Source organism: Rhinolophus sinicus, linkage group LG12, assembly GCF_036562045.2.
Source record: "Rhinolophus sinicus isolate RSC01 linkage group LG12, ASM3656204v1, whole genome shotgun sequence".
NCBI classification, from domain to species: Eukaryota; Metazoa; Chordata; class Mammalia; order Chiroptera; family Rhinolophidae; genus Rhinolophus; species Rhinolophus sinicus.
Genome location: NC_133761.1, coordinates 57,985,212 through 58,007,244, shown reverse-complemented (window position 1 = coordinate 58,007,244; position 22,033 = coordinate 57,985,212). Strand labels below are relative to the sequence as shown.

Sequence of the window (22,033 nt, the reverse complement as noted above, 5' to 3'; positions counted from 1 at the left end):
TTTAGTGTAAAAACTATATGAAGTTTATTAATCATAAACAAGGTCTTCAAGATCATTTTTATTCTAACATAATAAAAATTAGCTTCCACAAAAATGACTTTAAATTTAGAAAATACATAAACTTTAGATATCACTATTACGAAGCGCTGAACTCTGTCTTTGCTCAGTTTCAGTGAAGAAGAACTCACAACTAGCAAAATAGAGAAAAGTAATGAAAAAGCCTTGTGTTTTATAAAAGTATATATAGAATAATAAAGAAAATCTGAATCCAAATTGGGAGTAAAAGATGCAATTGAAGAATTTACCTTGAGCTCCCAGTGATTGAATTTCCAACCTGGAGAATAGTTATCTCGCAAATCAACTCTAACTCGAATATTAACACTGAGTAACCGCCTTTGATAATCAGTGCATTTTGCAATCAGAGCATCTCTGTCTTCTGCAGAAAGTGCGTTGGTAATGCCACAGGGAATAACCACCACCTAGAACCAGCACAGTGTCACACATTTATACAAGGAAACAGCATACAGAAGTAATGAAGTCACATTACTACATAACGTCCAGGAGTCAAAACCTGCTAGTGACTACAAATCTTAACACAAATCAACTTGTGTGATTTCTAATCTACACAGAATGTCTGCCAATTAGCTGCACTGCTTGTCAATGCTAAATGCATTTTCATTTGACCTATGTTTCATTTAACCCATTATAAATCATTTCAAAAAATGATTTCTAAAAGAATTTTATATAAAGTAGCTAAAAAAATTGAGATTAAAAAACAAGAACACAAATGGTATACGCAGTTACACAATGTACTATAGGTCTAGACTGTAATATAGGTTGTTTCTGTATCAGCGAAATCTACCTGAATGACATTCAGAAAATCACCTTGAAATTTCCTTTAGTAAACATGGCTTGTATGTCATAAAAGGCATGATAAACAGAAATGGTTTCCTTACCTGAACACAGGCGACACGGGGTGGTAATACTAAGCCCATGTTGTCCCCATGAACCATGGTCATAACACCAATAGTTCGAGTTGTCAGGCCCCAGGAGTTCTGATAGGCAAATTGCTTCTCTCCTGGTGTCTTTGGATCTTCAAAAACGATTTCAAACATTCTGGAAAAATTCTGCCCTAAATGATGTGAAGTTGCTCCCTAAAATAGAAATATGGGCTCTAATTTTAATAATTTGTTATGCCGTTGAAAATAAGATAATCATGTCTTAAAATGACACTAGTCCTATTTTATTTCCCTGATTTTTTATCTTAAATATATTTTTAAAACACAACTGATACAACAAAGAGACATATATGCTTAAAATTAGAATATGGTCTAGAAAGTACACGAACTACCAATTTTTTAAGAGTCTACTTCTCTGATAACAAGTAATTCGCTGCCTCTGCCCACGGGTTGTGCTTAGTCACCTATGAATCCCACACAGCAGCCCCGATACCTGGATAGCTCTTCCACTAGCAGATATAAACGCTTCCACTGTAGTGGTATAATCTCCTCCTGCAAATTTCTCCTTTTCAGTCTTTCTTCCCTTCACAACAGGAATTGCCAGGAGGTCTTCATATATCTGAGCATATAAGTCAAGTATCTGCAAGACCTGTAAACATTTGTAATGTTTTAAAAGTGCTCAAATTTATGGTTTACTTATTTATTATAGATCTATAAAACTGTACTATTTAAAGCTAACTGTGGTGGGAAAAACCTTTTTATTATTGAAAGGTTAAAGCAGCCAGCATGAATTTATTAAGGAAGACATTCCTACAAAGTAGTATGAAAAGAAGCTCAGGAACTTTTAAAAATGTACGTAAATTTAGAATGTAAGACAAAATTAAGACATTTGAAAGATATACAATAACCAGAGTGAAAATTTCCTGAAGATTAATTTCACCCATGGGATTATAATTTCTTCTATACACTGAAGTTCAAAAATATTTTCATCTGAAAATTTAAAAAAACAGCACATTTTCCAATAAAATTTCAATAAGCAGTGTCTTAAGTCCATGTACATTTGAATTCACTTATTCTTGTCTTTTAACAAGAATACGTGAACTTTAGGTAACAAAATAATTTATAAAGAAATCCTTTTAAAGTTATGTGAGATCAGATCAAATTTCAACTTATTAAATGATTACTAATAGTTAACACTGCATTACTTACAACTGGAGAAAGAAAAAAAAAAGCGCAGCGTGGACAAAGAAATAGAACATAACATTGAACTTAAAGAGGAAGACTTCTTTTTATACCTCTTCTGCTGCTTCTTCAAATGTCGCAAATGCACTGTGTCCTTCCTGCCAAAGGAATTCACGGGTACGCAGGAAAGGCTGAGGGTGCTTGAACTCCCAACGCTGGAAGAAGCAAGAAGACAATTTGGTCATTAGGGCAAGCTTTTCAATTTTTATTAATAATTGTATGTGGTAACCAGAAATCATAATTGGGATCCAAAGTCCTTCAAAAATGCTTCCATTCCCAATCCTTTGAACATACAAATCAGAAAGAACAAAATGTGCTTTTTGTAACAAGGACCAAAAGCAGCAGCAGCAGAACAGTGAAAGAACGTAAGATGGGGTGTGTACCCACCACCACGTTACACCACTGGTTAAGTCTGATGGGCAGGTCTCTGTGTGATTGCACCCACTTCGCATACGCAGGATATATGACTGAAAAGATAGGAAAACACAGGCAGTTAGTCGCTGAAGGTTTTATTTCTCCTGGAGGCTGCTAAGAGCTAAACCAACAACATAATTAATAGGAACTAGAATGCTGTGTGTGTGTAAATGTGTCTCCAGTGTTCGTAATGGTCAGTGAATATTATTATGTATTTCATAAAGCAGACTAACCAAGGAAATACCTCTATCCAAAGGTGACCATGTTTTATGTTTTTCACAGTAAGATTTACATTTGACATTTAATTTGACTGCTTTTCAGCTGTTTTGTTTCTAAAAACACTAAAACACTAAGTGAAGATCTTCTAGCATATACCATGTTCTGTTAAGTTCTTTGCATTCATTACCCTGTTCAATTCTCACGTTCAACCCACAAAGTAGACAACTATAATTCCAATATTAAAGATATGAAAACTGAGCTTAAAGATGTTAACTTGCTGAATTCAGCACAGTTACGTACGAGAATCAGAATTTAAGTAAATCTATCTGATGCATCTACCCAGGGTATGAAAGCTCTTGCCTTGAACTGCTAATTTATGTGAAGGTACCTGTCTTATCGTGGCCTACTCCACATTATCTAGAATTAGTAGAACAAAACAAAACTTTGCCAATCTGGTATGTGAGATATAGCTGGTGTCATAATTCAATAATGCATCACGATGATATTATACAAGAGTGCCACTAGAAGCATCAAAGAGTAAATAATCAATCCTTAACTGAAGATAATTACTTTGGAAGACACTGACAAGACCAAGGCTCCAAATTTCCAAGTGGCACTCACATTTACTATGCGTAAATTTAGGAAAGTCACTTAACCTTTCAGAGACCTCTTTTTTACCTGCAAAATGGAGGTAACAATAGCTACCTCGGCCTCCCTCACTATACTGTTGTCAGAATAGAAGATGTACATGACATCACTAACATATAAACCTTATACGAATGTGAGTGTAATATAAAATGACTAACAAAATTTTAAGTAAAAATTTTAAGTAAAAAACACAGAAAACTAAGTGTTTCTAATTTTAAAATCAATTCCAAGAACAAAAATTATTCCAAGAATAAAATTCCTTGGAAAGTTCTAAAAAATTATAGCATGAAATAAAAAATGACATATTAAAAAAAAAAAAAACCTCTATCCTAATGATAAAGAGCTCTGTAATGAATATTGTACAGAGAACAAAATTCCATACAACTTAAGTTTGCATTCATCTTTATTAACATTCATTAAACTTTATATATATCATCAACAGGATTATGTCACAAAATAAAAGTTAAGACTCAGCTCTAGAAGCTGTCGCTAATACTTCAATGAGCTTTCTCCTGTGCTTCAAAGCCCATCCTCACCTGTTTCACTAGTAGGACGAATGGCAATGGGCTCTGCCAACTCTGTTTTGCCAGATCTTGTAACCCAAGCAACCTAGGAGGATAAAATCATTTTTTATACATTTAAAAAAGTATTTAGAGAAATAGCACAAATGCTGGCAAATCGCTAATTGAATTTTTGCTCTGTCAATTAAGGTAAGTTAAAATAATTGCTGCTGTTCATTGTGAGAAAACGTAGATACTTACTGTCCTTACACATGTTTAGAGAAAAGAGAAAGCCAGTTAATTACTTAATGTAACAGAATCATAACTTGCCCTGAAGGTAGAAATACTTTTTAAATGGTTTCATGTTTCTCTAAATTGGCTGTTATAACTTGCCTTTTAAATTACTATTCAAGTGTGAACTGAAAGTACACTTTTGAGTTTATGAGACAAAAACTGTACAAATAAAGCGAGCTAACTTACCTCAGGGGCAAAATCTGCAACATGAGTCTTCTCTGTCTCTAACGCACCTTGAGACACAAACATGGGAAAATAGCAGTTTTCAACACCCAGTTTCTTGATCTCAGCATCGAAAAAGTCCTGGATGGATTCCCAAATGGAGTATGCCCAGGGACGAAGGACATAGCAGCCACTTACATCATAGTATTCGATCATTTCTGCCTTTGTGATGACCTTTTTAAAAGAAAAACCATCTTTAAAGCCTAAATTGAACGAGAATTCTAGTACAAGTGCCAAGAGCACGATAATCCAACTTCAAATCCAGAGGCGTCCCCTGCTGGTACGTCCTCTTCCTGTGCACCTAAAACAGACCTTTCTATGCTGAGGAACACAAGGGCCCTAACTCTTAGGACTGAATTCCAATCTTGTTACTATCTTTGTGACTTTGGACTAATCCCTTTAGCTCACCATTGGAAAAAAAAAAAGAAACAATGATTATCTCATAGGCTACTTCTGATTCACTTTATATGACCATGCTTTGAAAACTGACATGCTAAATGAGGACACTATGTATTATTAAAGGCATTATACATTATTACTTTGTGTCTGGACTTCAGAATCTAAATACATTGTCACCTTTGAGAAACTTAAAACAAAAATCAACTGAATGCATACTCACTTGAGAATACCAATCTGCAAGATTTTCTTCTTTTTTTGCCTCAAGACCCAACCTGCAGATATGAAAAATAAAATATAAATCCCTTCATTCAGCAACTGCTTTTAGGTTGAATGGAAATAAACCTCGGAAGTTCAAAACAGATTAGTTTTTCTTCAGTATGAGCTATTTCTATATATTTCTTCTTTATTCATTCCCAAGATAATGTTTTTAACCTAGAAAACAGTTCAGTCATCTCTTAAAACGTAGTGGTACTGTCCACAAAATATGGGAAAGCCAAGGCTAACAAAAACTATTTTAATGCAGACATACACTTTACAAAGTTCTTCACAGGGTAATGTATTTGTAATAAAGATAGAGCCTATTCACATAGTACTCTCTCACTAAAAAATAAGAATCTTTTGCCAACCTCAATCCAGGTGAAATTATAATTAGTAGGCTCAGTGTCTCACTAAAAGTAACATGGAAAAAATAATGAAAGCAATGGCTCTATGTGTTACATGTATGCATATATAAGCATATATAGCCTTACATATTCTACAAGTTCTTCTTTTAACTGTACTAAATAAAAGTTGCAGAAGTAGATGCTTCCAAAATAAATTAGATCTGCAGATAATCCTTTTCTTGACATGCCAACAATTATTCAGGGAACTGTGGTCTTAGGATCCAGAGAAAAATCTACCCATGAGTTATGTTTTATAAAAGGCACCTCTTTTTATTTAGAGTTTACAAAAAAGGCTTTATTGATGAATTTACATTTCAATTCTGTTATTTCACTTTGACACATCTCAACAAATGCCTAATATGTGAAACCTGGCGCTTTCACAAGCAGTCAGAAGGTAAAAAGATGAGAAGTTCTAGTCTCTCTGCCACTACTATGTAAATCTGATCACCCTGTTCAATAGGCAAGAAAAACAACTGCTGTATTCTCTTGCTTAAGGAGATCACTGAGTATGTGATATGAGGGATGAGAGGCAGAATCTGAAATTCAGTTCACTGCACTCGGAGGACGAGACTCCAGACAGGGGACTCGCATGGATGGGAGGAAATCGACACACCATCTAGTCCACTGTTGTCTTTAAACCAGCTTTGTTTTATATTTAACCAAACCAGTTTTATTAAAATCCTATTGAGAATGGAATTCGCATTTAATCCGCACAGAAGATTCTCATTACAAAAATCTGCCTGTGAGGTACAGCACAATGTGTGCGCAGTTAGGCTACCAATTGTGTTAAAAGGGAGACAAAAGGGACCCAATTCATCATGGTGGCAGGAGGGACTGGGAAGATGGGCAACAAGCATAGGACTGAGACTTCACTGAACTTTATATGCTCTGCGATTCTTGCACCAAGCCAGTAAATGTGTTATCTATTTAAATAAATACACAGAAAATTCACAAAAGCCAGCTGCTGACATTGTACCTTTAGCATTCTCCGACTTAATGTGATAGTCAAACTAACTAAACTTTGTTTTAAAAAAAAATAACGTGAGAGTTGAATTCCTTCAAAACATTGCTTCACTTCAAAGGAACGCTCTGTGCTTCGTTACCTGGTCTGTTTCCTGGGCCCCTGTCCTTCTCCTGCTCCTCCGGACGACAGCCCGCTGCCTTGGCTTTTAGAGGCGTCTTTCTTTTGGCCATCACTTTGTTTCTGAGGCTTATTCTGCTTTTCAGATTTATTTTCTTTTTCTTTCTTTTTCTTATCTTTGTCCTCAGCCCCAGTGGCAGAGACAGGCTTATACTCCACTCCTGTCAGAGACTTGTACTGTGCCTTCAGCTGAAGGAGTTCTTGTACAGCTGTGTCTACTTGATCCTTTAGTTTAACAAGAGAGGGAAAAGAAGAGTTTACAATATTTCATTTAAATCGCTGCCTAAGCACCAATGTCCAGCTTTATAAGCAGACTTGAAAACATAATTAAAGGCAGAGGGGTATGATGTAGGGTAGGGGTCGAGAATGTTACATACACTAACTACTGAAAATAAACAGAAGGATATACAGGGATAGACTTGTGCAAAAGAGTGACTAAAAACTAGAACTATAACTTCACTGTCCAAACAGTAGTCACTAGCTACATGTGGCTATGTACATTTAAATTAAATACAATTACAAATTCAGTTCCTCAGTCATAATAGCCACACTTCAAGTGCTCAGTAGCCACTGGCGACTGCACTGGACAGAACTATTATAAACTGTTATTTCCATCTTGCAAAAAGTTCCATTAGAAAGCACCAGTATATAATATGTCTACTATTGTCATTTAAGATCCATTAAATTGCATTAGTTGAACATTTCACAATTATAAAGATGACAGTTAATCAAGTTTTTAATAGTACTAAACTTCAAAACCTATAATGACTTATTGTTTTCCACTCATGAATCTATCCCAAAAACTCTTGTTCACACAAAGATAATACAATTAGCACAAACTGCACCATGGTTCACAATAAAACTTGCCTTTGGAGATTGAAAGGGCTTTAGAAGAATGAGTCAAACAGAGTATGCACAAGGGCCTAGGATGAGCCAGCCCCTGCTTGGGTCTAGATCCCTATTCTGAAGGATCTAACAAACTAGAGAGAAACGACAATTTGACAAGTAACTGAAATATAGTTGCTTAAGTATCGTATCAGAGAAAGGCAGTGTCATATGAGAATGTCTAGTCAAATCTAGCTGGGGGCTGAAAGGATCAACAAACGCTTCTCTACAAGGCAGGATAAAAGAGTTGAGAACTGAAAATATATGAGTACAAGTGAGCCAGATTTGATGGGGCAGAAGGTGTTCCAGGCAATGAAAATGTAATGCAAAAAACAAAAACACACAAACCAAATGCCACACGAACCTTAGAGGCCTTTTCAGCTTTAAGTTTTCGAACAACTTCTCCTTGAGAAGCTACTTTGTCAAAAAGTCCTTTGGCTTCTGGTGTTTCTGGACCACGAGGCTCAGAGCTTCTGGCTGGACTTGAATCGGAACTCTGAGATGATGGGGGCTGACCAGGAATGTACTCCTTCCCGGTCGTTTCTTTATATTGAGACTTCAGAGAAAGTAAGTACTCTACAGCTTCATTTATTTTAGCCTGAGATAAAAGAGAAAAACAGATAAATTATTTAATACTTTCTGAAATTTCTGAAAATAACCATTCCTGTAAGTAACAATCATGGAGAAAACCAAGCACAAAGGAGTTAAATCATCAACTTAAAATAATAGCTTAAAGCCAAAGAAAAGTTAAAGATACAAATCATATCATAATCCTATACACAAGTTATAAAAATAAACACAAACACATATACATATAATATTGTAATTTTCCATCTTACATATATATAAACAAATAAATAATAAAACATCCAAGCAAACTTCCAGTGTCCATGCCCTGGGTCTGTAAGCAGAGTCAGAATGTACAAAATCAGAGTAAAAATCACCTTTGCCTAGACAACAAACCTCATTTTCTTCAGCCTACTAAACAGACACTAAATACAGTATTGAAAAACCACACAGTTTGGGCCCAACTAAATAGTTACATCACTCTTTCTAAAATTTACAATGAAAAGAGAAGGTATGTTGAGGTTTTAATGAGATACTCACCAATATATGTCATCATCTGATACTTCAACATAATTATACTGAGAAAGAATGAAACAGCCCAACAGAGACCCTTCTCTAACAGAGAAGGCCAGCAATGCAGGCAGCGAAAAGCTGGACGCCTTACCTGAATGGTGGTACTATCTGACCACAGACCAATCAACAGACCACCGGGAAGCCAAGCATCAATCAAAATGGAAAAAGTACCTTCAAATCAGGCATCCAAGCTTTGCTGCCACATGGTAGCAGTGCTCCAGAGAACTGAGAGCAACCCAACCAAAGGCAGGAAACTAAGCGGGGTGAAAGGAGTGCAGGAAGCAACAGTACACCCTCAAAGAACTGGCATCAGTGCGACATCAAATCCCATTTGCTTGTGCAGCCTACTGACTTGGCGTCTGTCACAGCAGGCACCACTCAGAGGGAGTACAGGCTGTGGGATCTGTATTCCTGACCTGTCTCGTGTTTATAGTGTCTTTAGAATTAAGAGCATTTTCAGAGCAAAATCTACCCGGCCCTAAGACAAAGGACATAGTTAATCAGACATACTAGAATCAAGAAAGAAAAAAAAAAAGAAACTTCAAGCTAAAAGAAAGAAAATGGGCAGAAAGTTAAGGGACTTTCCTGCAAACATTTCTACAAAAAGAGGCCTATTTTTGAAAGAAGTTCCATTTTACCCTATAAGCAGCTATTCACTAGAGTTTAAAGTCAGATGGCACACATTTCACACAGAAAACAAAGAAACAACAACAACCTTTGTTTGGCAAGATTACAACTTGAAATAAAGGAGAAAATTAAGATGGGCAAACCACTTCGTTACTGAATGAGACATTCTAAAAATAGAGTAAAAATAGAATAAAACTCTAAAAATAGAGGACCTCTCTGTCCAGAGAGAGGGATGGTGAACACTGTGCTTGACTTGATGACTTTTTCCCTCCTTCCCTGCCATGTACAGCCACCAACATTTCTCAGAGCAATGTCTACGTATCAGTCACATGACACCGGATTCTTGTCAATATATACGTTTCTTCCCCCACCCACTAGATGGTGAGCTGCTTCTTGTAGGTATTTCCAGACCTTGGCACAGAGCAATAGCAGGTCTCGGTGAATGCTGACTGCTGTGTCAACACATTCCAGCAGACAGTCCCCTAAGAAGGGAAGTCTCCCCGACCTCGCAGTGGGAACGTCGCAGTGGTGTCTCGCCATGTTCCAGTCCCAGCCTACTCACCTTAGAGGCTTTTTCAGCTTTCAGTTTACAAACCACCTCTCCTTGTGCAGCAACCTCATCGTACAGAGATTTCCTCTCCGAGGCACTTGCTGAGGATTTAGAAGAAACATTCTGGACGGCCACAGCAGGAGGATTTCCAGGTTTATAGTCCTGGCCCGTTTTCTCCTTATAGTCAGCTTTCAAAGCTAACAGTTGTTTCACAGCTGCATCTATATCTTCCTTTGCAGCTTTCTTGGCTTTTAATTCACGAACCACATCCCCCTGAACAGCCACTCGGTTGTAAAGGCCCAAGGAGTCTTCAGAAGTAGCGCAAGTGTTAGTCACAGGTGGCGCTGGTCTGTTCTTACTAGGAGTTGTCATCTATAAAGGCAGAAAACCAAAAGTAAAACAATTAGTTAATGTTACATGTCTGCCCACAAAATTTTATCAACTGGATTGTTTTATAATGTTTCAAGTTAAAACAAAAACTGTAAATCAGAGACCACACAGTGTTTAATCTGTGTAAATTAAAAGCTCAAGTCGGGCCGGCCCGGTGGCTCGGGCGGTTGGAGCTCCGTGCTCCTAACTCTGAAGTCTGCCGGTTCGATTCCCACATGGGCCAGTGGGCTCTCAATCACAAGGTTGTCAGTTCAACTCCCGCAAGGGATGGTGGGCAGCACCCCCTGCAACTGGCAGTGGCAACTGGACCTGGAGCTGAGCTGCGCCCTCCACAACAAAGATTGAAAGGACAACGACTTGGGAAAAAAAGGCCTGGAAGTACACACTGTTCCCCAATGGGATCCTGTTCCCCTTCCCAAGTAAAATCTTTAAAAAAATAAAAATAAATAAATAAATAAAAGCTCAAGTCATGACATTCCCACTGTAAATACTTCCAAACTCGTCTCTCTTAATAAACGTATGTGCTTGTCTTCCCCAGCTCAGGCTATTTACCATTTATTTACCTACTCAATCAAAACAAAACTCTAAGTTACTGTCTTACCGCTTCTACCTCCTGGATTCATGCCCCACTTTACATCCCCGTGCTCTCATCCTCTGGCTTCCTGACCTCGTAACACCTCTAATCCTACATCCAACCCACTCTCCAAACTGTTTTTTCTCTGCTGCCAAATCTCCAAGGACTACCCCACTGCCAACACCTATGGATGCCACATTATGGGTGCCACAGAAAATCCACAGGGATGCCAGGGGTAGTTGAAACACTGGAGGACATCTGAGACCCAGCATCTGTCAAACACCACGTAGACTACACGTTTAAGGTGGTTCAGTTTTAACATTAAAGTGCGCTACATTCCTTTCATTGCTGAAATCACTGGTATCATATCTTTGCACAGCTGGATTTTTCACAGCTACTGTGTTAAAAATCAAATACCACGGAGAATCACTGTGGAACAGGAAATGATAGTCACCAATCTGAGTCCAAGGTTAAAGGAAGAAATAAAAGTATTATTTCTTTCTTTCAATTTGTATATCATTTTAAGAATGGAATTAAAATATTTCACATTTAAGAAAATATTTTAAAAATGAAATTTAAGTTGTTTTTTTCAATTTATGTGTAATTTTTTTCAAATTACTACTAACTTATTGGGATATAAATATTTACCTAGTTGTTTGACCTTAACTACTAAAAAGAACTGTTAGGAATTTCATTTAGCCTAAGAGAGGCCATGACAGAATTACGGACAGACGGTGCTGTGAACTGAAGAAACGTGCGGACCTCTGGACTACACAACACCCCCCTAATTCTCCAGACACGTCACAACCTCTCAAATCCACATCTTATATGAGGACAGAGGCTGTGTCTGCACTTAGAACACCTGGAATGTCCTTCAGACCATGACTGCCAGGCAGATCCCTAATTCATTGTTAAAGACAAGAGATTGAGCATTACCTCCAAGATGCAAAGGAAAGAAAAAGGCAAGTGAGACAGTTTCCTATCATCCACAACATAGCAGTTCCTGTCCTTTTTCTCTTTTCCAAACCTCACTGACTGTAGGGAGCTCCTGACCAAGTGACCCTGGAGTTTGATAGAAAGTCCAGGCAGGAAACCAGAACACCAGGTCACTGTCCTGACTCTGTCAATAACGACTTCTGGAATCTCTGGCAAGGCTTTGTTTCCTTTTCACGTATAAAGTGAGTAGCTAAGAACAGCGGGTCCTCACCATACCCCTCTGCTCTCCCCAAGGCTCCTGACTAAAGCAGATCGGCCGTTAAAAAGAAAAGCATCTACTACAGTTCTAGTACGAAAAAAAGCTTTTCTAAAAATATTCTTCTAATCTAGTCTTTCTTACTTTTTCACATATTAAAATTGAATTTTAAAAATCTTCTTTTTGCAAGTTATTTAAAAATATTACATGAAAGGATAACAAAAACCCCAAAAGTAAGTTATTGTCTTCTTCAGTCTCCACAATAAGAAAGACAAGCATTTGTAAAGAAGTAGATTTTGAAGCCGAGGATAAGAAAAATCACTGATTAAAGACATATCTGTAAAAGTCAATATTTACCTCATTTTTTATTGTTTCTACTTTGGTCTTTTCCTTTGACCCAGATGTCGGCATTTCCTTTGTGTGCCCATCAGGAATGTATATTAAAACACAGGGAGCTTCTCTGCAACTATATGGGCTGAAAAGAAAATGAAGGGCCAATAAAGTTTATTAGAAGCACATTATTTGAACAACTATTAAAACCGATTTCCTAGATTAATCCAATGGCACTGTTAATGCTTTTCAAAGTATAAATAAATAGTTCATTCTCTATTTACTCAAATCAGAGGTTCTTCAGAGTAGTTTAAAAACAATAAATATATAAATAAAAATTGACAGTGCTAATTATAAATTTCCAATTTATGAACTTTCACCGACATGAACAAGTTAACCCCAGGACAAAAATACATCTACCCCACCTGCCACCAGAAATGACATTAGTGAATGCTAATGGGCTCACCCTTGACTTAAAGGAAATTCATCTACATATCACACCTACTCTGCTTATATGCAGAACAATTTCTGCAAAACATTCATTTTATGAGAATTCTCAATTCTAAAGGGTAAAGTAATTAGCAAACTCCGCTGCCCCGAGACGATTCACAAGCAAAGGATTTCTTCAAATTTTGCGGAAAAGCCACAAAGTCAAGAGAGAAAGAATGAAGTAACAATAGGAGCTATGAGATGTGATCAAACAATACAGTGAATGTTTAAATTAAAAAAAAAATTATTACAATAAAAGACACATTGCCATTAATCCCCCTCAAAATACTCCCCCCTGCATTGAACACACTTATCCCATTGTTCTTGCCACTTTCTGAAGCAGTTCTGGAAGTCCTCTTTTGTAAGTGTCTTCAGTTGTGCTGTCATGGCTGTCTCGATGTCCTGTATCGATTCAAAACGTTTACCTTTCATGGTCAATTTGACTTTGGGGAAGAGCCAGAAGTCGCACGGTGCCAGGTCCGGTGAATAAGGTGGATACAGACACACTAGAATGTTTTTATTTGACAGAAACTGCCATACCAGAAGTAACATGTGAAATGGCGCCTTTCCGTTATGATAACAAAATACGGTGAATGCTGCTGCCGAGTGCCATCCAAAGGAAAGGCAGAGATCTTCAATACGGGAAGCAGCACGTCGAACCTTAGTAACAGTGTGTGACAAGTTTCAACCTGTTTGGTGCAGTCAGTCGGGTGCGAGCTACATTTGAGAGGAGTGTTTTAAAGTGTGCCGTAAATCATCCTCCATCATGACAATGCTCCATGTCACACACATTGCTTCTGGTAGATGGCAATTTGTGTCCGATGAAAACATTACAGTGTGTCCTCATCCACCTTAGTGACCGTATCTGGCACCATGCGACTTCTGGCTCTTCCCCAAAGTCAAAATGATTCCGGACAAGGCAGCCATGACATCGCAACTAAAGACACTCATGAAAGAGGAGTTCTAGAGCTGCTTCAGAAAGTGGCAAGTACGATGGGATAAGTATGTTCAAAGCAAGGGGGAATATTTTGAGGAGAATTAATGGCAATGTCTTTTACGGTAACAAATTTTTTTTATTTAAACATTCACCGTATTTTTTGATCACCTCATACCACTTTAATATATTTTAATAATAGCTTCACTGAGATATAATTCATATACCAAAAAATTGACTCTTTGAAAGTATACAATTCAATGGTTATATAGTTGTGTAACCATCACCACTATCTAATTTTGGAACACTTACATCACCCCAAAAAGAAACTGAACCCTTTATCTATCACTTCCCAGTTCCCTATTCCTCTAGATCCTGGCAAGCACTAATCTACTGCTTCTACAGATTTGTCTATTCTGGACACTTCATATAAATAGAATCATACAATATGTGATGTGTTGTCACTAGCTTCTTTTATTTACTACACTGTTTACAAGGTTCATGAATGTTGTAGCATGAATCAGTACTTCATTCCTTTCTGTGGCTGAATAGTATTCCCCTATATGGCTGTATCACATTTTGTTTATCCATTCATCAGCTGATGGACAGCTGGGTTATCTGTACCTCTTCGCTATTACGAATATGGCCGCTGTGAGCAATCATGTACTAGTCTTTGTGTGAACACACGTTCCTATTTTTCTTGAGTATATGTGTAGGAATGGAATTGCTGGGCAAAATAGTGTAACTCTTACGTTTAACTTTTTGAAGAACTGACATGCTGTTTTCCAAAGTGACTGCATCATTTTGCAACATTATCTTTAATGTACAAGGGTTCCACTTTCTCCACATCCTCAACACCTGCTACTGTCTAGCCTTTTGATTACAGCAAGCCCAGTGGGTATGGAGCGCCACCGCACTGTGATCTTGCTATGCATCTCCCGAATAATTAATAAGCTTTTCATGTGCGTACCGGCCATTTGTGAGAAACTTTGGAGAAATTTGTTCTTTATACTTGGACTACATGAAGATGAATTATAAGATGGTTTAGTTTTAGAAATGAATTTGTTAATATTATGCTGTTTCGAAGATGTCACTTATTAAAGTCTGAAATATTAAATATAGAAGAATAAATCAAACTGAATAGAGAACTGTCAGGTACAGTATTAAGTGGAAGTTGAATTTTTTAAGAATGATTTACTATAAGAACTTGAAGCATTTTCATTTAGATGTTCAGTCACATTCACTTACCTAACAGGTTCATAAGGTTGATCACATATGAAGAATCCTCTTCTCTGGAGTTGTATAATGTCTCCTTTTTTCAAGTCCTTAAGGCAGGGATCCCCCAGCATTACTTCTTCATGCTGTAACAGTGGAAATATAAGAGGAAAATATACGTTCTCAAAATCAGAGCACTAAAAATAGCTTTAAAATGCAAGCAGCTTTTTCCAGTAGCTAGAATATTCCCACTTTAAACAGATATGTTAAAAATTTTACGACTTAAGCACACACAATGAAACAGTGAAGTATTAAAGTAAGTAATTACACTTATCATAATTTTTAAAGTTTTCATTTATAAACTGACTGATGTCTAGAAAACTTTAAACTAACCTGACTGGTGTCCTTGCAGGTATAAAAACTTTTCCCACCATAAATGTGAACTGCAATGCAAGAAGCACATAGACTGAAAGACATGCTAGCAACGCACTTAAGCCTGAGGGCTCTGGAGCCAGAGCCTGGATTGGAATCCCAGCTTCATCATTTACTGTATGTCCTCGGGCAAGTTACTTAGCCTCACTTTGTATAATCTGTAAAATGGGAACATTACTCGTTCACATCTTTTTATTTTAATAAAATTCTACAAATCTTTTCCATTTGAGGAACCAAATACCTAAAACTAATTTTAAAAATTCTAAAGAGAAGTTTGTGTGACAGGGAAGGTGAAATACCTTACTGTTCTTGTTGACATACTGCTTAAAGTCCTCGTCTTTTCCCAGCACTGGTTTTGTAATCAAGTGCTCGTAAGTCACACAGATTGCTGGAACAGGCAGAGCACGTGCCGTCTCCGCAAGCCAAGTGATCTTAGTGGTTTTCTTGTAGTCTTTATTCTCCAAATTCAACTTTGCATCAAGAGATACAATTTTTCCATCTGCATTTCTAGATATAAAATTTAAAAGTGTTTAAAGAAAATAAACCGCTACTGCTATAAAAATGCATTACTTTGTTCTGTATCTGTAGCAAATAGATAAGGAAGTTTCTTTCTACAAATTTCAAATCAAACATTTATTTGAGCTTTTAATATGTGCCAGACATATACTGGTTAAGAGATGAATAAAACAGAATCCCTGCTACCAAGATACTAATAACCCACCGGAAAAGAGATCCATACACATCTGACAAAGAACATGAAAATGTTTACAAACTTTAAAAAAATATATTACAAATTTTAAAGTCATCTGTACTAAGCATTAAATAATCTGAAATACTGTATTTAAAAACATTTAATAATTACTTGAAATCATATGCAATGAGAGGACAATTAAGATGTCTGAGTTTATATAAATAAATCTTAGCATACTATGTTCCATTTATGTAATCTTAAAATCAGATATATAAGTGTAGCAGAGTATAACTGGGAAGCTCATATTCATCATTAAAAAATGAATTTTAAAACAGATTTTAGGATAAAAAATAAGTTATATAGACAAATTCTGTCCAGAGAATCCCTTTACCAGGCAATTGTACAATGATAGATGATAAAAAGGGGCCCTAGACCATATATCTAGATGTACTAATTTTCAACATCACAAGCAAAAGATATCCTGATACCCTATTATTAAACTGGAACATATATTAAAAAAAACATTAGGTTCCCGAATTTGTGGTACCCATGCCTAGGGAGATTTACCAGTCAACAACATCAATATATGTGAACCAGGTAATTTTTAATAAGTGAATAAACATAAAATACTTTTCTCCCATATTTATTTGAAACAAAAGGTTCTTACTTGTGTATTTTTGTAATGTTGATGTTGCCCCAATTTATAAATGTTACCATCTCACCCTCCGAAAACGTCTCTGCATCAGCACCTTCGATGAGAACTCTGGGACTGTACCACACGGGCTTCAAGCCCACGTCGGGATTCTGATTGGTGAAAAGGGAGTGATTGAAACAACAATTTATTGAACCCAGTGTGCAAATTTATACATTCTTCCAATTTATTATTTAATGCACGAAAGCTATCTGTGTTAGTCTGAATCCAACTCTGTGACACTGGGTCAGCCAACTGATCAATGTCAGATGGGGTGGCCGGCCCCTTAGGCTGCCCTTCCAACCTGAATCATTGTTTGCAGAGCTAGGACAGCATTATTTGTCGCTAAGTATCCCTCTAACCAGAAATCTGCTTTACTATCCTGAATCTCACTGCTTTTGCAGCAAAGGAGGAAATAAAGTCATTTCTGCCTGGGGGCTGCAAAGCAATATAGGACAACAGATGTCACTTTAGCAGGTAACTGTGGACCTTTCATATTTTAGAATACAAATTTTGAAGATAGAATTACGTATGTACCGATAAGTTTTCTGCCCTGTCAGTATATATGTGAAGTAAAAGAGATGTGGGGAATAAAAATATTATACTTGTTAAGTTTCAGTTTTCATTGGGCAGAATTCAGAAGAAAACAGTGTAAAAAGATCCTTTGAAATAAATGTTAAATAGCATGTGTTTAATAATTGTTCAAGGAATGTACCAATGCATTTGAGAAAAGTCAGTATGCTGTAACAACTTATATTAGGCTGGACTGGGAACAGAATACTGACAGGCTAAACTAAATACAGAATACTTTGTGAGGGAAATAATAATGAAAACACCACAGATCAAAGTTAGTAATCCAGTCATCATTTAAAGGGCGTTTCCTAATCAATTAATTCTTGTTTAATAATGAGCAGTAGTAATCTCACTTATGCTAACTGAACATAGTCACTTTAACAAATAAGCACCCTTAAAAAGTTTTATTCTCACCATTCAAATTTTAAAACATTCAGTAAGCTTCCCGTTTAAGTTAACTGTAGTGGGTGATATACGTCAGATACCACTACTCACCTAGTTGAACAATCAGAAGTAAGATAAAAGCAAAATCCCATCAATCACACACGCGCACACACACATATCTTATTAGGGTTCTCCTTAAAATAACTCAAATCTTTAAAATTAAAAAATAGCTAAGGTCAGAAAGGCTACCACTTATTTATAGTGCTTTACAACGTACATGATCTTACGTGTGAGTGAGTCTATGAACATAAGTTTTCAGGTTATGACTATCTTAGTCTATTTGTTTATAAGTTAGTCTGTGGACATAATCTTCATTATATAATGAGGATGTTTATAGACAACTTACGAAGCTGCAATAAAAGGATCTACTTTTGCTTCAAGATTGTCAACCAAGGAAGTCATGACAATCCAAGACGACAACCAACTCCCAGCTACACGCATTTGAAATTCACATTCTGAATTTAGACAGATATCATTTTCACTTCACTGATCTTTTCTACAACAGAGCAAATAGCAGCATGACAAACTCTGGACATGAGCTGTAATTCGGTATTACTAGGTCTAACGTCTTGGCTTAAAGACGAATAGGCTAGTGAACAGAGAACATACTTCAGCTTCCATGTAAAGGCAAGAGCATGACTTGTAATGCCTCATCTTTCAAACCGACTCCAGGAAGAGAGGAATTCTTATTACATACTAATAAGCGATCACCACAGAATACACCAACTGAGTGTAACAGTTGTGTGAGGTGCCATGGGTTATTACTAGAATAAATTTCTTCAGCAGGAAATCCACAAAAATATTTATATACTTCAATTAGTATCAACTCCTGATAAATGATGTTGAGTGGAATATGATGCTTTGCTACGGCCACCAAAGCACACTTCCCCTTTTATCATCCTGCCCCTTCCTTAACAGAGACGATAACGCTGTGAAACTGCAGGGTGACCTTTGGGTGCTTGGCGACTTCTTTCCTCTCCTCCCGGGCTTCGGGGACGTTCACTGGGATCACCTCTTTCTTGAGTAACGCAATGTACCGTGGTGCCACCGGGTCAATAACCTGCAACAAGTGCATCCTCAGGTTAAAACATGCCGGTATTTTTAAAAATTTCTTAAGTAAAATAAAATAAAAGCATAGGAAGACTAACTGGCTTTCTTTGTTACTGCATTTACTAATTTTTTGGTTCACCTACTAAGTCTTCTCCAACATTTTAACTGTCAAGTAGAAAAGAGAAAAACAATCATAAAAGAAGACCACGTGAAAGACTGACAGTTCCTGTCCAAGAATAATCACTGACAGGTGAAAAGAAACCGATTAGTTAAAGCACAACATTAGAAATATTTTGAAAATAATGTTTAACTCCAGTATTAGAAGGTAAGGAAAACTCATCCTGTGGGCTACACATTGATCCTACAGGTAAATATTACACTCGGTTTTGTGTTGTTGTTGGACAAGTCCATTTTGAAGGTGTACACAGATACGTGTGTTTAGCAGAATTGTCCAGTCAGTGTTAGGCAACACATCACCACCAAAAGCAAAGTCGCATTAGTTCACTATAATAAGGCAATTCTACAGATTAAAAGTATAAAGAACACATGTCTACGCGTCTGCACGCTGTACCTACAGGGACCACTGTATTCCCAGAACCTGGCCCGGGCCTGGCACACACTGGTAACTGATAAACACCTGCAGATTAACTGCACAGATGGTCATATTCCCTATGCTTTCAGTACTCCACCCCCAAAACAGCAGCAGCACCGCCTTCTGGACCTGACGTGCTGTTTTCACTGCTCAACTTAAAATGACCAAGCCCAACAGCAGTGTTTAGACACTAAATACAGCAAATGGAAGAAGAAAGGATGTCGAAGCAAATGCAGCATCAAACAGCTCAGTAAAGTTCTTTTCTTCTCATTAGAAGGACACAGGAAATGGTGTGGTTAATTAAACTTGGCTGTTTCTTTTGTATTTTTTTGTTGTTGCCATTGTTTGGTCAGTTTTTTGGTTTGTTTTGAGAGTATTTTTCAGCTTCTGAAAAGAACAATATTGCAGAAATTCTGAATGAACTCAAGAGACGAGACCATCGTCAGAAGGTCACTCATAAAAAATATGAAAAGCTGTTCAAGTTACCCGGTCTGCTGTTCCAGCTGTTTATATTTCATGCCAGGACTACATCAGTACCAGTCTCTCTAAGCTACTGTTTCATTCTTTCCTTCCTTGAGGCTTAAAGGTCATTCTTATTAGTTAAGGGTGCTTTCTTTCAGCGTCTAGGGCCAGAATGATCAAACATTTGTGACCACTCAGTTCAGTATTTAAGCCAGTCACAATTGCTTTAAAGAAGCTAAAACTAGACAAGTCAGCCTGAGAAACTTACTTCAGTTCCCTGAAGCTCCCTTTTCTCAACTGACAAAAGAAGTAAAAGACTGCTTCTCACACTTGACTAATTATTATAATTACTTAGGGCACTGGCTAGCACAGATTTTCAGGACACTTAACCCTAAAGGATTATGATTCTAACAGTCTAAAGTGTGGAAATCTACTTTTAGTATATGTGCTGCCGAAGTGAGCACTGGAAATCTACTTTTAACAAGCATTCCACAGGACAGTTGGGATCAGACAGGTTTGGGAAACCTTGGATTAAAAGGTTTAAGTTTCTCTCAGCTCTAAATTGCACAATTCTAAGAATCTCTGGATCCGTAGTTTTCCAAGTTCTCCAGAGTCTTAAGGATTTCAGGAGATCGCCCTGATAGACACCAAGCAGGGGGGTAAAGGACAGGCATACGACTGAAGAACACAGAACTCCAGACCCCCTATCACACCCCACCCAGAACACATACACTTTTATTCACTGGGGTTTATGCAAACTTTTTTCATTTGAAGGAAGACTTTCCTTATTTGGGGGGGAAGGGGACAGGAAAGAAGTCTCTACATACTTTATTTACTAGCCAGGGCAAATGTAAAGGGGTTGAGATGAGAGCTGAGGAAAAAAATGTTATATTATCATACCACTGAAACACTAACATAAGTTTTTAAATTAAACAGTAAATACGGTTGATGGAACTAAACTGAAATGAACACCTTAAAGCTGTGACTCTTCTGCCCCGGCTGAAAACTTTAAATCTTAAAACTTACGTAAAACCAAGCAGATCAGTGAGGTTAATGTAGAGTAAGTTATTAGATACCCACTAGTATCAAGGTAAATTAAAAAAAAAAACAACCCAACTATATATAGTCCACTCAATTATGACAGAAAAATTATGCCCTAGTTTCCTGTCAAGATGAAAAGTCAGGCGAGGCTAAGTAAATGGGCTCAGTCTCTTCAGAGGGATACTGAGATTACTAACCACCCCACATCTTACTGTCCCTTCTCTTCTTTACCATGTTTCATATACTCTATAAATAAAGCTCTTTCTCCAAAGGATCATGTAGGGAGCTCCAGCTAATCTGGACTTAGTCCCCTCGTGTCTTTCAGCAGAAGATGCTTTAAAAATATGCTGAGTTATGAGTGGGAGTTGTATCCAAAGAATGTTTCGGCCCCGCCCTTATCGCTTACTTCACAATGCCATGGCATTGAATTTAGTTACTGATGCTTCGCTTACATTTTATTTGCAGAGCTTGGAGAGGAAGGTAGGTAGAACAAGCTATGAAGTAACAAAGCAGGAAGTAGACACCGAAAGTGACGTGAGCCCTAAATAAGAGATCTGTACCTCGAGGGTCAGAGGGAATGGGAAGTGATGGAAGTACACCGAGATGCCACGAAGGCCAGCTGTAGAAACAAAACAAGCAGAATTACTTCATTTTCACTACCAATCAAAATTTTAAACTGTGCTGTTTTTAAGATGGTGCTTGATGATAAAAGATCCTATAGATTTAGGAATAAACAAAGCAGACTGAAAAATACTCATCTACTTTCAGTCCCTCCCACACCCCCAACAAAAAGGGATGAAGGGTTTTGTTTTGTTTACAGGCACAAATCCAAAAGGATTGGTAGGAGATATGGCAACAAAATTCTAGCGGCAGAAAAACATGGAAGCATCTTCTCTCTGCTCCACACAATCAGCTAACTGCCTCTCCCCTATCTTGGCAAGAAAGCGGAAGTTTACTCCGTGAAAAGGAGGGAGACACCAGACACAGCTGAAGTGAGGGCACTACACTGAGACCAGGGTATCCAGACATTC

At 37.3% G+C, this 22,033-nt stretch overlaps 1 protein-coding gene across 4 annotated transcripts in view; it reads right to left on the bottom strand.

Annotated features, from left to right (window-relative positions):
• The window catches only part of EPRS1 (glutamyl-prolyl-tRNA synthetase 1), a 49,699-nt gene that overhangs the window by 8,734 nt on the left and 18,932 nt on the right, over positions 1-22,033 (bottom strand). For all 4 annotated transcript variants that reach the window (XM_019742201.2, XM_019742281.2, XM_074317015.1 and 1 more), the window contains 16 exons: positions 18,807-18,917; positions 16,817-16,953; positions 15,758-15,965; positions 15,060-15,172; positions 12,416-12,533; positions 9,915-10,274; positions 7,950-8,183; positions 6,663-6,925; positions 5,118-5,169; positions 4,463-4,672; positions 4,019-4,091; positions 2,589-2,668; positions 2,255-2,356; positions 1,453-1,608; positions 957-1,154; positions 306-479 (listed from right to left, as the gene is read on the bottom strand). In XM_019742201.2, the coding sequence (XP_019597760.2) occupies positions 306-479; positions 957-1,154; positions 1,453-1,608; positions 2,255-2,356; positions 2,589-2,668; positions 4,019-4,091; positions 4,463-4,672; positions 5,118-5,169; positions 6,663-6,925; positions 7,950-8,183; positions 9,915-10,274; positions 12,416-12,533; positions 15,060-15,172; positions 15,758-15,965; positions 16,817-16,953; positions 18,807-18,917 (2,589 nt within the window). The remainder of the gene's footprint in view (positions 1-305; positions 480-956; positions 1,155-1,452; positions 1,609-2,254; positions 2,357-2,588; positions 2,669-4,018; positions 4,092-4,462; positions 4,673-5,117; positions 5,170-6,662; positions 6,926-7,949; positions 8,184-9,914; positions 10,275-12,415; positions 12,534-15,059; positions 15,173-15,757; positions 15,966-16,816; positions 16,954-18,806; positions 18,918-22,033) is intronic.